Source organism: Phaethon lepturus, unplaced genomic scaffold, assembly GCF_000687285.1.
Source record: "Phaethon lepturus isolate BGI_N335 unplaced genomic scaffold, ASM68728v1 scaffold7468, whole genome shotgun sequence".
NCBI classification, from domain to species: Eukaryota; Metazoa; Chordata; class Aves; order Phaethontiformes; family Phaethontidae; genus Phaethon; species Phaethon lepturus.
In genome coordinates this window covers 15805-33359 of record NW_010555527.1, presented here as the reverse complement: position 1 = coordinate 33359, position 17555 = coordinate 15805, and the positions used below count along the sequence as shown (strand labels likewise).

The window sequence follows — 17555 nt, the reverse complement described above, 5'->3', positions numbered from 1 at the left end:
AATGCATTTTTAATTCTTGAGACAGCCCCTGGTTATTTAAAAAAAAAAAAAAAAAAAAAAGACGACAGCCTGCCTGCCTAACCTGGCAACTTTCACAACTTCTTCTGATCTTCTCAAAGTTCCTCTAAAAGCTGGCAAGCTTACTACCAGATACTCCTAAACTGCGTCTGCTACTAGAAACTACCCTTAAGCTCATGAAGCCACTGGTCACACTGTCTTAAAACAAGCAGGAACACCAAACTCTCCAAGGAAGCAAAAACACAAGACAAAACAAAAATCCACAAAACATTCCCCATACGCAAAATACTCTAGACCTGAGCTGTGGGTGAAAATCCACAGTGGTCTTTACAAATACAGTAAAAGCTGAAGAGAATTTCTCATTTAGCTCCAGAGCTTGCAACCAGAGGGACACAAAGCGCAAATGAAAACATAAAAGCAACTTATTACACCTGTAAGAATGAGATGGGCTAAGCACTAGAGACCAACTCTGTCTATAGGCACTTTAAATTGGCTGGACTGTGCTCCACATTATTAGCACAGTTTTGTGGAGGCATGAGGCATAGGACCAAAACAGCCAGTTATTTGTTAGTCCATTTACTTCAAAAAATAAATTCTTTCCCAACACAGCTTCAGGTAGTTTCAAACCAATTTGTCAAGAGCAGGAGTTTCCTGACAGGCTGTTTTACCCACAGCAAACCTGAACAAGTTATGGACTAGGGTACATGTAATTCCTGAAGACATCTCTTTAGTCCTTATCAGATGAAAAACAAGGGGGTCTACTCAGCTCACCTTGCCATGCAATGCTAACACCCTGCTGGCTTGCACTGGTATGCTGGCTGCCCACTCGAACATAGGCAGTTCAAAAACTTATGAACTTCCTGTTACCCAGAAAGCTAAATAAAACTAGGTAGGAAAAATAGGAGGAAAAGGTTATAAATGGTGTCCAGTCATGGCAAGATCCAAGTTCAAAAGACAACCCTCTTCATTCATGCTGCCCACAGAACCAACTGCTTCATGTATTATGAACACTGACAAAATACCAGAAATAAAGGCATACAGAGTTCATACTTAGTACAGAACTATGGACTTTTCAAACCTGGTTAACCTGTACAGCAGTCAAACTTATTGCTCTACAGTCCCCCATAAAGTAAATCTTACCAGTAATGCAACAAGACTCCTTCCCTGCTCCCTGAATCTTCAGCCGATTCTATTTTCACAAAAAGATACATGGGCCTCTGAACCAGAAAGAGCCAATAAATGCTTGTACCACTTATTTATGTATAGTATTTATGTAATCCAGTGATTTGTGATGACTCTCCAACAGAGACTGAAGTGTAGTTTAGAGAATTTGTGTTACTAACTTGCCCCAAAGAATTTCAAAAAAGCGAAGTTCAGTTTTACTGAAGTATAAAAGACTCCATCATTTGATCAAGAAATGACCTAAAACTTAAATACAAAGGTTCTGCAAATACAAGGGAGTAAGCAATTTTAAGAATGCTGACAGTATTACAAGCTTGTTAGTCTTACAGTGTGAAAGTAGTATCAACGACATTGTTTAACAATGGAACTTGACCTAATCAAACCCAAATTCTTTTAGTCTTAATTGTCACTATACCCAACAAGATGATTTTATTCCTGTTGTCTCTGGGACATCAAAACAGATCAGATATTAAATTTCATTCTGTGTTACAATGAGCTATCTTTTATTAGATTAATGACGTTGCTGAAAATAAATGATCTATTGCTTTAACATGCAGTATTGACAATCACATAAACTACCTATCAAGATGAGGCAATATTTCATTTAACTTTTTTTTTTTCCTCGTTACTGAGTTGAAATGTAACTCAGAAATGCCAAATGTTATTTACCATTTTTTCACCTATAGCAAATGGCCACGGTGGTCTTACAGAGAATTATATAGGTAAGATGAAAAAAACTCTTAGGTTATTTCATACATCAGATACCAAAAAAGGCAAAAATAAATTGCTGGAACAATCTGGTGAAGTTTTAATCACAATAGGTTCTTCAGTTGAATCTGGTATCTTGATTACAAGAGAACCAACAGCCAACAGAACAGAAAGTAAAGAGTTCCCATTATAGATTACACAGCAACAGAAAATTTCTCTTTAAATGAGCACTTGCCATAGGATAAATTTAAGCATACACAGATCACATCTAGCCATAGCCCAAGACAATCAAGCAGTTTCAAGCACAGAAAACATCTGTTGACCTGATTCTGCCCTTCCATCTTTTACATTTTTGTAATCTATCCCTCAAGGATGGGCGTTTCAAGTTCATCCTCAACACAGCCATAGTACTTTTCTTCCAGATAAATGTAAAAAAAGCTTGTAGAATTTCAAGTGCATTTCTGTCTTTGCTGCAGCAACTTAAGAAACTTATCAAGTAATAGACTGTTACTGCCCATGTTCTTGTAAGTTAAGATTCCCCATAGATATCAACACAATGAAGTATCACTATTGTAATAAAATTAACATCCATTTAAAAAAACATTTATAGCAAAGAACTAAGATTAAATTTTGTTGCTCCTGTATCCATATCCACCAATCTAGTATTTGTGTGACAACAAAACAGTAACTAAAAAAACATAAGAGAACACAGTACAATAACCTACCCTAATAGCAGGTTTTTAGGTTTTGTGAGTTTTTGGTTTTTTGTGGTGTGGTATTTTTTGTTTTTTTTTAAAGGGGATTCATTGATTGGTCCTACCATAACACCCACCCACAAAACCTACCCTTTAATTACTTCCAACTCTGAAGATGTACAGGATGCTTCTTGGGCTAAGCTCTTCTATCTACACAACCCTCATGAATGCAGGATGTTATCCTGATGTCTCGAAGATGAAACTAGGTGCAAGTAGGAGGCATGAATTGTCTTCCTTTTTTTTTTTTTAAGTGGTATACATACTTGAATCTTTAAAAAGTAACAAGTTCAATAAAACTGGGAAGAAAAATAAAGTAATTGGAAGGAAAAACAACTTTCAACATCCAGAGGCTTGTGTTTGAAAGAAACAGTAAAACACGTTACAAGATGCTTTAAAAAAGGCAATACTGAGCAACCACTTAAACTATTTACACCTGTCTTTTGCTAAGAGAAAAACTAGTTAGTACTTAAAACTAGCATCACGCCAGCTACATTTTACCTCTCAACTACTACATTCATACTGGGGTATCATCTAACAGTACACTTCTGCCTATCCCCTTATTTACTAACCACAGTCATATCGCAGCTTGCTGCTCACAGCCCTTACAGAAAGAAAACTCATTTCACTATGAATTTAATACGCTGTTTTCCCATCCACACTCATTTCCTTTAGTCAGTCAACTCAAACTCTCCAAAAATTCTGAAATACCATCCAGCATCATCAAGCTGCTCCAAGTAATTCCCCTCTAATAAGACATTTATTTTTATTTAAATTTAAGACTAAGTTATCAGTAAGATTTAAACTGAGAAAGCCACCAGTGACTTTTGGAGGCAGTTTGCTTTTCCTGATTAGATTTTTACTGCAATCATTAACCAGCTGCACAGGCAGAAAGGAGCTTTATTTTCTTTGTGTGTATACAAGGAACTTTCAGTTTCAAATCTGCTTTAATGAAAAGAAAGTGAGCTTTCAGAGTCCTAGCAGGAGCCCTGAATTTCAATCAAGACAAATAAATATTCTGTTGGAAGATTAAGCTTACTATTTTTCAATGCCAACACAACCTACTACAGGACTTCAGGAAGAAGTTTCACCCATAACAGTTATCCCAGAAGTAGTACTAGGGTTCTTGTCACTTACCATTGAAGTGGTTTCTTTTGATCCTGAGAAGGGTTGGTGATTTTCTTTCACAGCAGAGACTTCAACCAGCTTACCCAGGTTTGGTTTTTGATAGGGTGCTAGAAGATGGGCAACCTAGCCTTGCCCTGTGGCTCTCTCTCCGAGCTGGATATTCTAGGTCTAGAAGTTGACTGGGAGCAGAAAAGACAACACATTCCCCTTCAATAAACAGGTGAAGCGGGGCCTGGTACTTGCACATACGTGTTTTAGATAGAGCCTTCTTATGGAATGATTTTTTCCCCTTAATTGGCATGCATTCCCTGAAGGTTTTAAGAATGAAAGAGAGCCTTATGCGTATTTCAGACTCAGACAGAGATCTTTCATTAGTCTATACCTAAAGTTTTTGCACCTTAACCATGACGACACCTTCAGACAGCACTTCTCCTTTGCTTCTACTGGCAAACATAGGTTGTCAAGTAAAATCAAGGCAGCATTTTACTTCTCAGATGAAGTACTCCACCCCCATTTAGAGGAAAACTATTTTTTATAGATTGGTGGGATATGGATACAGATACAAGTGATTACTGCAATTATTTGTCTTTCGGAAGCAAGTATCTGAAAAGCTTTTCCGTTGATGAAGAGTTCCAGAGGCCAAAACTGAGAGAAGCCCAGCTACCAGAGATAGACAACCCTCTCTTTAGGCACAGAGAGTCTCAAATCCTGGACATGCTATTTTCACATTGCTTCCAGTCTCTGGTCAAGCACCTACCCCAATCAAAAATCAAAAGCAAGGTTTTAATTACATTTCAACAATGTTCTTATCAGCACTCAAGAAAAAAGGAAAAGTTGTATTATACCACACAACACTGGATCATTCCCCCGTAAAAATGGCAAAGCAATATTCCATCTTGCTTTATCAGACAGTAACACACCTAAATCATCATGACCCAGCTCCACGCAAAGCCAACGGCCTACTGCTCCAAGCAAAGGAACACCACAAAGTATATTTAGGATCTATCTAGGCTGAAGCTCTCCAAGTGCCTACCCATAAGGTTAAATCCCTGATTTTTGTTTCAAAAAGGAGATTGCTTCAAATATTCAGACCAGATGGAAGAACATTACACAGTAAAGAAAGAATGCAAGGAAGTGACAATGTGAAGTTTTACAGAATTCCCCATACACATAACTCCATTACTCCAGGAAAACGGATTGTGGTCTCTGTGATCCTTCTGTCCCCTGCATGCCTTGTTAGAGGCTGCTGGCAAGTGTAAGGTATTTTTCCCCATCACACACACATGTACACTCAGTCAATTAACTTCATTCATACCAGTCTGCCACATATAATCTACTTTCAAAATGTAAGGATGCCTGCTTAGTATACATCAGTGTTCAACAGTAGACAGACACCGCACACCTTTTTCTTGGGTGGTCTTTCATCCAAATACTAAGCACCAAATTGGTAGTTAAGTTCAGGTGCCACAGCCCGCACAATTTGGGGTAAGTATCTTTCACTTATAAATGAAGATGCAGGAAAAAGTTACTGAAACAAGAATCAAAACCAGACTTACTGACCCAGAGCACATCACTTTGAGAGGCAGATTAAAATTCAAGACATGCTGTATAAATTCGCTTCTATTAAAAAAAGAATATAGAAGGACCTCATCACAGAAAAATCCACACACCATCTTCATTAACTGCATTAAAAAACAGATTACTGACAATGAAAGCAGTTAGACAGAATCAGCTATGCAGACAAGTTACAAATCCCCCCACAAAACACAAAATCCAAACAGTGGATCAGTACCATAGCAGCTGCAGTGCAGCTATTACCAAGTAGATTTCTATCAAAAAGCACTTTCATAGGAGTATAATTCTTGTTAGTTTGATGAGGAAGGTGCTTCTATAGCCATTGCTTAGTATTTTATTGTTGTGAGGAAAAGGTGGATTGTTAAACAGCATATGCCAAGATAATAATATACAAATTAATGGTAAAGCTTAGATCACACGTTCACCAACCTGCTTTTTCCCCCCCTCACTGTAATAACACTGTATAACTAAAGATCAGTTTAACTACTATTGTAAATAACACACAGCATTTATAACACTGTCCCCAGAGCTGATCTTTGCTGAGTTAGCGGAAAATACACCTTTTCTCCTTTAAGAATATTTCAATCATTTACTACATATGATCTCTTACTTCCTTCAAACATAATATACATATAACACTGACATTCACTTATGTCAAGTTTAGCAACTTTTGTGTTTTCCATTTCTTCCATGTTTTGAAGTATAAACCCCAGTGTTCTGATATTCATTTACGTAAATATTGTAATCATATTTTGTTTAAATTATAGCCTTTCCTTGCTACCCCTTCATTCAATTTCTCTGAATTTATGTACATAAAAGAATCACCAGTTTGAAAAGACATTTCTATCAAAACCAGCTTTTTGATTTTCCGAGGACACAGACCTACAGGAATGCACGAATACAGGTATGCGCAAGAATTGATTAACTGGCAGGTACATCTAACTTCACAGAACCTCTAATGCAGTATTAGTAATGATCACAAGTGACCACATTTCACACCCGTTTTTTAAGGACAGCTTATATAAAGCACAGCATGAAGTTCTAGACTGAATCCATCATTTATTCTGGCTTCTTTATGTATTAACCTCAGCTAGCATAAGTACTTGTATGAAAATTAAGACAGCAGTAATGAAGCATAAGTATTTTCTCTTACACAATTTATTCTAATGGGGAAACACAGTATTAAAATAATCTAGCCAGTATCAGAAGTACAGAACCGAATTCACATGAAGGTTAACACTAGGATGATACTTTAAACTTAACTTTATACTCTAATTAAGAGCCTTACATTACTTAGGAGCATAAGGAGGAAGGCCTGTGGTCAGACCAGAGCTCCCAAAGTTTGGGGTATAGAATAAAGTCGATTGAGCTCCAGCCAACATAACCAAGAGCATGGCAGTTCATAAAGCACATTACAACAAAGGTAAACAGATAGAAGAATTTTCTCTGCTGCCCGCTGGGGAAGAGAAAAGAACATGCAATTCTTAGGCTACTCCTGCAATTCAAAAGCTCTTCTACATTTCCAGACAGTACCCTACAATCACTGTTGGAGAACTTATGCCTGTAAGCAAAAAAGTCTCTACAGAGAACAGCCCTAGCTAGAACCTTGTTTTCCCTTTGACAGAGGCAGAGGCACCCAAGATCCAGATTCTTATGGGCCATGTTAAAACTAATAATACAAAATTATTGAGTAGGTAGAACCAGCAAGGTTCAAGGCCCTGTAACCCTGGAGTATACCAACAGAAGTGAGTGATATATGAGCACAGACGAATACTGAAAAGTCCAGCTCTTCAGGTAATTAACATGAAAACAATCAGATAAATTTACCACTGTCTAGATCAATAGTGGTAGATTAGAAAAAATACTGTACAGGAAGATGATGTCCAATTATATATAAAAACTGACTTAATGGATACAAATTACTCTATACATGCAAAGACACCTGTATATCACGTCATTCTCGTAAGTACATATGTATATATGCATGTAGTGCACATACATACGTGTGTGTATGTGTACACACCGCCAAAATGCAGGGAAATAAATTTTGTTAAGTACTACACAGCAGGGATACTCACACATTTCTAAAGCGTGCTTTCTTAAGCCTTAACTTACCTCATGAACTAGTTGTCACAAACTGGAAATTTTATGTTTTGGTTGTGTGATGCCATTCTTCTCCTCTCCCTAAACTCATAACCAATGATGCACTCAGTTTAAAAACAAAAATGTTGCTGCAAAGTGAACTAGACAGATTAGATACTTACTTATCAAAGCTATCACTATATTTTATGAAGCTCTCCAATTTTTCCTTGGCATATTCTACCACATCTGAATGAAGCTCTATTCCATGATTTATCCCAAAAGGTCCTGTAAATAAAAAACAGCAGGGTGGTTTTTGTTTGTGGCTTGGTTTTTTTCTCAAGCATAGCACAACCGCATGGAACAGCATTATACCTTTCATCTGTGAAAGCACCAACATTACATAAATCACAGAAGTCTCCCAATACTGCTAGACAGAGTTATTTTTTGCACCTGCCTTACCACTGCTTAAGAGGAAGGTAAAAGGCCAAAGGATAAATGAAAGAACAGGGATAGAACTGTGGCAAAACCATTTGATAGAATGAATTTTCTTCATAAGCATGCAGAAAAAAATTAATCTGACTACACTTAAGTCAGTCTGAGCAACTTCTTTTTCAACACAGTATTTAGCTGTAATACAACAATTGCAAATTATAATTTACTCCATATTTTGGTATTTAAATTTTGAAAAGTTTTATGATGGCAAAATTTTCACTTTTGACAATACAGAGATCAGATATTATACCCCTTAGCCACATCTGCTCTTTTATTTTGCAGGTTCCAAAATCAGAAGTCTGCTCCTGATTTACTTATATAATAATTAATTTCTATTTAGAAAACTGAAAATTACCACATTATGTTCACTCATTACAATCGCATCACGATTGCAACACTGCTTTCCTGCAATCAAATCCAACTATATTTCCAAGTCAATCTGTGTGCCAAAAGTTAATGCTGTATTTCAGGAACAAGAAGAAATCATGAGACAGTATTATGAGGATTACCCACATCAGGAAGGAATCTGAATCAGATAGTCACATTTACTGTAGGGATTCTATATTTAACACGCACTCACAGCCCACAGACTTTAGTCACTGGAGCACAGAATTGGAAAAGGGAGAGGGAAGGGGAAGAAGGAAAGTAAACATCAGAAGATTAGACAAAACTTATATTTATATTCTCTACTGCATTCTAAGTCTCTCCTAAATACTTTGCTCAAAGATGTTACTCCAATGAAACAGAATTCAATCTGTCTTTTCTAGGACACTGATTAACAAAACAGACCTAGGGTTACTGAGAAAGGTTTCATTTTATTGCAAGAAAAAAAAAAACAAAACAGTATATGCCACTAAGATAATTAATAATTGCAATTCTTAACAGAGTCTAGAACATTTTCTAATAGGTAAAATAAAACCAGTCCAATAGGTTAACACAGGCAGCACTTGTAAGACCTCTCTGATGGCAGGCAAGAGGTAGGAAGATCATCCAGGGGATCTTCTTAGAACTTGTGAAAACATGTACCTCCTGCTGACATTCATATCTACTGTAAATTTGGTTTATTATCTATCACATTAAGAAAAGCATTAGCATAGGCAATCCCTTCCTAGCTGCTTAATTATTTAATGTTCCGTTGTACGGTAATAAGCTATGAAGCTTCTAACCAGTGTAGTTACAGTTCTACAGCATGCAGCAGCATCCAAGGCATGTTTTTTTTTAATTAAAAATTAATTGCCATTCCTTTACCCTCATAATTTGAAGTAAATTAAAAATGCATTGACATCATCTGTCCCAAAATTCAAACATACACTCCTTTCAATACACAATTTTGAAAAACAAAGAAAAAACCTGGAAATGTCAGTTGCTCCAACAGCTTGAAATTAAATTTATGAATGCAAGACACCACCACATCATGCTACTGAACAGAAATATGAGAAAGATGTTCTCTTCTTTCATCAGGAAAGTCACAGCTGTACATTTAAGCCAAGAGTCAGCATTTTAAAAACGTGAAACCAACTTCTCTGCTACTCTCCAAAGTCTACCACTTAGTCTGAACTACGTTTACATTTTAATGGTATCAGCAACAGTTAATTTAATCTCCATATATGGAGTGGTGCGTTTGGTTTTTTTAGCATGTTTCTATACTTACAGTGTTTCAAATTATGTGGTAATTTAATCTAGTCATTTTGACATTGTCAACATGGCAGAAATACTACTCACTACATTATCAAATTGAAAGATACCTAACTACTGTAAAAAACACAAAACATGGCGCTCTGGTATTAACTGCAGTGCACACTGAAATTCGTTTAAAAAAGGTGTGAGCTTTTAAAAATATATATGGCTTATTTGTTAGAAAACTACATCTGTTTCTTTTTCTTTGTTAAAGCAGCTGTTCCCTGGTTAAAAAAAAAAAAACACTAAAATAACAAAGAAAGATTATATGTAAAAAGTAATTTCATCAAATGGAGCAGAGTACGAAAATACAAGCACACGAATTATATTTATACCTTCCATGCCTCAGCCTAGCATTCAAACCACATTATAACACTAAGCAGCCTTTGGAGACTGGCTACAGCACTACCGAAACATAGAAAGTGCTTCTGTAAGTAGCTGCGCAGTCACTGCTCCAGGCTCCTCAGCACTGCTAGAGAAGTATCAGCACCTGAGCTGGCTCTGTGGGAACATCTGCAGCATAACAGTGCTCCTCAGGGGCTGTCAGCCAATCTCACCCTCCGCAGAAGACAAGTCTTTTCCTGTTTAATTTCTTCAACTCCACATACAACATTCTGAAGGATAGGAATTCTGCTTGATAGGGAGAGGTCAAATCCAGGAGCATTCAACAGCCAACCAACAGACACCACAAATGGGTTAGATACATAGACAGCTACAAGTGCAATATACATAAGCCACAATTTCTTTTTTAAAGATCATAGTTAAGAAAGAGTAATGAAATAACAAAACTTTCCCCAAGGCAAAGGAATAAATGAATACCATTACTCACTAACCTGAGCAAACATTTAGAGAAAAAAATGTAGCAATACTTACTAATTGTTTTAATACTGAGATAGAACACTGAGCTTAAAATATTACAATCTTATTAAAAATATCTACTCACTTAAACAGAAACACTCTTGAAAAGGGCAAAGCAACACTCTAATAGAGTAGATTTTTTTTTTTTTACCTGTGAATGAACATAAGTCCTGTTTCCACAAGAGAACAGTAGAATCTGTTGAATTTATTGGTATTAACTGGAACAAAAAACACTGCCAGAGATGCCAACAAATTACTTTTGTTGTATACTATTAGTGATCATTTCTATTCTTTAATAAGTAAGTAAGAGTAGATGGCCGAGTAACTGAACTAATTGAAAATTAACAAACCAACTCTTCACACCTCAGTTGTGTATATAAATATATGCAAAATCTGTGTACTACCTGTCACAGCAAGGTTTCGGCAACCAAGGAAATATGAAAACTCCATGTAATACAGTCAATAAAATTGTATCTATGAAAACTACATATTGAAATAAATGAAGTTATTTCATGTAATGAAATTAGCTTGTAAAAATTTGTTGATACACATGGTCTATGTTCTAAATATTGGGGAGGGAGGATAATTAAAACATTTTTCTCTCTAAGGTAAGTTTTAAAATTTAAATGTAGACAGCAATATTTCATCCCATCTTTTTTCCATACTGGAAATATATTTGAAAACAGAAGAAAAAACACAGTGCTAATCTGTTAAAACAGTTTTAAAAAAACACAGACCTGCAGTGCTTAAACAGTCTTATCAGTCTACATCCCAAAACTTTCCCACTAATAAAGTGATTAAATAAATGTATTTTAACATAATTGCTTGCATGCTGATAGATCTGTTTTTCAACTAAATTTCAAGAGTCGTTACCCTTTAAAATTTAGATTTTTCTTTCCATAAACTGAAGATCAAAATAGTAACCTAAAGGGCATAAACATGGTGCAAATGCAGACTACAATTTTAGTCCTCAAAAATTGTTCCTCTATGCCATTTCATTTTAAGCAGCAAAAGGACTGTTTTCTTTCAAATAAGAATTTTAGATTACAGAAAGGCAAGCAGGAACAATCTTCTCTTCCAGAACTCCATGAAATGTCACTGAACAGCAGCATCACTGAACACCTTGTAGATAACATACAATATTTTAACATGTCTCAGAACACCCAGTGTTAAGTATAGTACTGTCATTTTTGAAGACGTAAAAATGAATTTTTACAGGGCTTGTATAATCCTCTAAAAATATGCAGAAACACTGTATTAAAATAAAAACATTCAAGTTACCTAATATTAATCCCACCATTGTACTCAAGTATCCGGTTCCACTACCCAGATTTAGAAAAGATAATCCAGGCTGAAGCTTCAGTGCTTCCATGACTTCAGAATAAATGCAAGGTGCTGACAAGTGTATATTTCCATGCTTCCAGGCCAAGTCTTTATAAGCATTGTCCCTGTATCCTTCCAGATAATAATCACCACGATCAATTGCTCTGAAGGCTTGCTCCACACTCTCAGTGCGAATGTACTGAGCTTCTTTCAAATTATCAATTAAGTCATCATTGTCTTCTCCAGCACTCACAGCTCCTCCCATGCTGAATTTCTATGATGATAATTCAACTAGTTTGCAAAATACATTAGAAGGAGAGTTTTCCCAAAAGTGTAAGTATGTAATGGATTCTCAGTTCTTCTTTCAGAAGCACATCACAAACGAGTCCTGGAAAAAAGATATGTTTACATAACTTGAGTTTCAAAAGAGAAGCAAATGAACAACTATGAAGAGGGTGATGAAATATTGCTAGTATTGGATTACTTCACGAAGCAGAACTATTAAGATTCAGGATAGCTAGTATTTAATCAAAATTCTGCTCTTCAGATTTTAACTCAATCCGATGTTTAGCTTAGCTTTAATATGTCACCATGGGCTGTCCACACTAGCAAGTAATGCAGTGTTTTACACAAGACACTGCAAACACGACAGAGCAAAGAACCTATCACCCATATTACGTGTATTTGGGGAGGGACAGCAACTGCCTTTGGACTAGCTCTAGTCCCATCATGAGAAATGAATGTCCAACAGCAGTTGGAGCACGTACCAACTTACATTTGAAATGAGCTGGGTTTACATGCTCTGAAATCACCCCATAGTGGGAGACAAAAGCCAGGTGAGTGGTAATGTCCAAGAGATGCTTCTCAGATGTTCACTTTTGAGTTGAACCAGAATACTAATGCACTAGGGCACACATTGCTCTGCTCTGGATTCAGCACAGGAAACCCCCCTGAGTATCTGAGCTCCTCCTAATGCCTGCCATATTCACTAGAGGAGTATCCTTAGGTACCTAGAAGTTTTCAAGAGCTTGCTAGCTCTTAAGTGACTAGCAAGTTTCATTAATTCTACACACCATATTCACTTCAAAATAATTCCTTCAGATCTGTATTTTATCTGCAGTTATTACATTATTAGTCACTAAACCCATAAAATCCAGATGTTAACATTTTCAATGTTGTGTGAATTACCAATAAAATACCAACAAAAGACTGGAAGAAAGGAAAACAAAAAGGTTTAATCCACCACTTCTAGATGAATACAGTACCCACAGTGAGCTAGATGTTAACATTAATTACAAAGCCAGCTTAGATAGCCAAAAGAAGAAAAGCACCATCATGAATTTTGGTGCACCTTCTAAGTAACCTAGTCAACAAACAAATAAAAACCACAAAGACACACTCATCCCTGACTTTTTAATTGCATTGCTGAGTACCACCTATTAAAAAAATTGCACCTGCCTCTTCAAAGCAGCATATTTCACCAAGCATTCTTTTTAAAAATATGAATGTAGCCTTTGAGAATATTCTAACACAATTCAGCAAATTCCTGTTTTGTGTATGTCTATTTGTGCAAATTCGCAAGTCAGGATTTCATAAACACAATCCAGATGCCCAACGCCATTTAAGTTTTCAGAACGAAGCTGGTGTCCAGTTTCAGACCAAACCACGACACTAAGTTTACATTGTGGGGATCACCACAGCACAATTTTTATGGTTAAATAATGTAAAAGAACCACCTTCTTAGAACACTAACGAATCTTTTTCCACATGTTTAACAGTATCTATCAAATCAGTACTACTCCAACTCTATCAAAACAATACTAATAAACCCTTCCACAAAACCAACTGGAAACTTCGAAAAACTACAAGCAACTTCAAATTTGGTGGGGTTCCCCCCCCACCACTTGCAACATTAAACAAAGACTTTTAGAGTTTGAACCATTTTCCTGAAGGATTAAACTGCCAACTGCAATGATTCTGAAGTACAGCACTGACACATCCTTGAGAATGAAAAAAAATGGGCTCACATGCTGGACTGTAGTCCAATGAATAAATTCACTTTTCTGAACACCAAGCTCAGAATCAAAAACAGTACTAAAACTATTAAAGATCAGTTCTGAGCAGAAAGGGCATATATAAAAATGCACATAATCCTAAATAAGGGAAAACTACGATTAGACTTTGAAATTTGTTTTGGCCTGCTATTTTCTTCTTGCTTTAAAAAGACAAGGTTTCTACAGTACTCAACACCAAAGTTGTACTGTTCTTATCCCTCCCATGTCTAGACAGCCATCACAAAACAGTCTTCCAACAAACGGAGCCTCATTTCCATCTGCAATTCTGACAGAAGTGTTTCCTTATCCTTGCCTTGCATTAATTTACATAGAACACAAAATCAGTAATAAAGATGAATAACTATATAGTACCAGTGCTAAGATACACAGTTAGGTTTAAAACTTCAAGCACACAGATACAGTCACAATGCTTCTCCTCAACTACAAACATACTTTAAAAAGTAAGGGACAGGGGGAGGAGCAGAATGCTCAGGGCTGCTAGAGCCCTCGTAAAATCACTGGTGAAATGATGGCCGTTCACCGCTCCAGCTGTGGTGTTCTGCCTGAAGCAAAACCAATTCTCACTGACATCCTGGAGTGGAAGGAGGTAAAAAGTCAGCAGGCACAATTATCAACCAGCAGGAAAAACTGCACTTCTCAACATTCTAGTGTTCCACGAGCAGAGTAAGTAGGCCTGTGTGTGTAATGTCCCTTTCTATTTGCAAAAAAAAATAAGGGACAATTTACACAGGAAATAGGAACTTGAGGGAAGGTTGGGTGTTTGGTTTTTTTAAATAAAAAATGATCTGTAAAAATATTCCAGCTCTGCTCGCTTGTCTGCACTTGCCTCAAACCTAAAAGTTCACTGAACTGCTGAATCAAACAATAGTTATGAAGTTAAATAATCTACCGTAACTAAAACAACAGGTTTTGCCAGCCCTTCGTCTTAAGTTAATGATTGTCTTGAGACACGTTTGGAAATAATTTTAACTAAAAAGTAAATTTAAGAACTAAGTTTCTTGAAGACTAATGCAGCTGCTACATTTAAAGGAACAGAAATACCAGTTCCAGCCCTACCTGCAGTGTGCATTCACCACCTCGTACCAGCAGATGGAGAACTTCACCAACTATCTACGCTTAACTGGTGAGCTGGCAAATACACAAACTGCTTGGATGGAAAAAGCCTATTCCAACCTAAAGCTTTACCATTTCTATCAAAAACTGTATTTACTAGGTTCACCTAAAATTCGTTTCCCGTAAATAACATTTGCTAACTTCAATACAGTCACTACACTAAAACAGAATGAATTTCTTCAAGTATTTTGTAATTTTATATTCTTGGTATTATCTGACAGCTAAATTTACAGTAGTATCATAAGATTTTCTACTGATGACACCCACCAAGTGTTTCATCTTCGTGAACGGTTATCACACAGAATCTCAAAAGGCAAGAACAGAAATGGTCTGGTACACAGCATGACATTGTGCGAAGTAGAGGAGAAAAAAAAAAAAAAGGAGGCCTCCTCTCAAGAATGGGACACTTACGCAGCAGAACAGCGTTGCTAGTTGGAAGTGTGGGTGAACGTTGCATTGTGTTCTCGATACACTGCCCCAGCTGAAAAGGGTGACATTAGTAAAGACAGTGATATTGTTTGCTTTTTAGATACCTTGCTTTTCATTTGCTTTTTTTAATCAACTCTGGCCTCTACAGCTACAGGTAAGCAAAAATGCTACTCAAGTGGAAAGTTATTTTTGTTAAAAAAACCAAAAAACACCCTAGGAAGTTAAAAAAAAAAAAGATCTTTTCATGAAAAGTGATCTCTTGTAATGCAGAAGTGGCTTGTGATATTTTACTTCCCTCCAATGCGTTTATGTTTGTAAGCTTTTTCCTTATGAGAGTAAAATTACTTGCTTCTAACAGAGGCAATAAACACGTGAAGTCAGATTTATTTTCTACTATTTTAAACACACAAAAGAAACCACCTCACAAACTGGAAAAAAAGCTGGAAAAAAAGGGCAAGGTAGTCAAAACTTCCCTGTGACAGCTGACCCAGGACCAAGATAAAAAGCAGAGCATACGATGACAAAACTTTCTATGTAGCTACAAAGCTCACAGAAAGCATCCTGTGAAGCTCACGGATACCTAAATTGAAACACACACAGTTCACAAAGAGCACAAGCAGCGTTCTGATGCCCATTAGACCAAGAGGTAGAGGAATTTCAGAAGAAAGGGGAAGGGGGCATAACATTAACAAAATGCAACAATTGCCTTTAGCTTTAGGAATCTTTGCAACACAAAAGCCAACAGAAATTGTAGTTTAGGAGTTGAAATGTCAATAGTCCTGAATAAAAAAAAAGTTCTCTCACTGATTAAAACCAACTACAATTAAAGAAAAATTCGGCTTCTCATTCCATACTACTCATGAATTTATTTTTATAAGTTGGAACTCTTTATCTTGAAGTTTCTTACATTCACAATAAAAATGAAGCATCAACACACCTTGGAATTTCTGTAAAAATTTACACAACTGTCACAACACCTCTGACCTGTTTCTGACCTAACTTGTAACCAATTTTACTGGAATTTCTTATCGTAAATAATTTTGTCACATTAATTTAACAGGTGTTCTTTGGCTATATGCATCTAAGAGTGCTGACAATCTGAGTGCATTTTAGTTCTTGACTATTTTAAGACATGCAAAATTCTTATCTGAGAAGTTAGTAACCAGATACGAGGTTTGCCAAGCTTTTTTTTTTTTTTTTGCCAGCTTTCAAAGAGACACAAGTTTTGCATGTTTCAGAATTTTTACAAATAGAGTTGCAAATCAAGTTAACTCCTTAGGTCACTAAGGACTTGTGCATTCTCTTAAATACAGATTAAATACCATGCTAGAAAGGTATCCAGTTAATTTTGACAGATAAAACCTCACCTTTGCTAAATCCACACAATGTCAAGTATCTTACAAATTTAGTATCTTGTAACACTGACACATCCTGACTCTACATAGATGACTCCTTAAAAATGCAAGTTATTTGAGCCTACAAACTTGAGTCTTACTTTGTTTAAAAGGATGTAAAATAGATAATATAATAAATGGGATCAACTATATTTCAAGTCTGTTCCTCAGAACTAATGCAAGTCTCCTCCTCAGAACTATTTTCACAAAGATATCAGCTTGGAGCATGCAACACCACACTGAATCAAGACTGTGATACACTACTTTAGACTCAGAGATGGCGTACAAAATCGCTTGGTGAACCTTCGCCCTTACCCAGGAGGGGAGGAGAGGGAAGAGACAACAATAAAGCACTGAGCTACTCATTAATATAGACATAGGAGTCAGCTGTTAAATTTCCCCCAAAAGGAATATTCTGTTACTGGCAATAGGAGGGAATTAACCACAAATGTACACAGTGGCTTGAAACACTTAACAGTTGCATTTTACTTGTGGCAGAAGTCAGCAACACCACTCTGATCAGCAGAGGTTTAAAGTTCCTGGGTCACCAACCAAGCATTAGACCTACTTCTATTTAGACTCAATTCATGGCACTCCTGCAGCCGTAATGAACTAGAGATCCTGTTTTGCCTGTCCTTGTCCCGCCCAGCAACTCCTACAACAAAAGGACTCCATTTTTAGTTTAGCTTCTCCTTTTCTCCCAAGTATTGTAACAGTGCAACACAAGAGGAAATTCAATTCCAAACTGC

The 17555-nt window shown here is 36.6% G+C and overlaps 1 protein-coding gene across 1 annotated transcript in view; it reads right to left on the bottom strand.

The window, feature by feature from the left end:
* Nucleotides 1-12186, bottom strand: part of PCMTD1 (protein-L-isoaspartate (D-aspartate) O-methyltransferase domain containing 1) — a 23827-nt gene extending 11641 nt beyond the window's left edge. Inside the window, exons 1-2 of the mRNA XM_010292185.1 lie at nt 11754-12186; nt 7628-7730 (exon numbers count right to left, since the gene is read on the bottom strand). Of these exons, the coding sequence (XP_010290487.1) occupies nt 7628-7730; nt 11754-12060 (410 nt within the window). The 5' untranslated portion in view covers nt 12061-12186. The remainder of the gene's footprint in view (nt 1-7627; nt 7731-11753) is intronic.
* Nucleotides 12187-17555: the final 5369 nt, after the last annotated feature.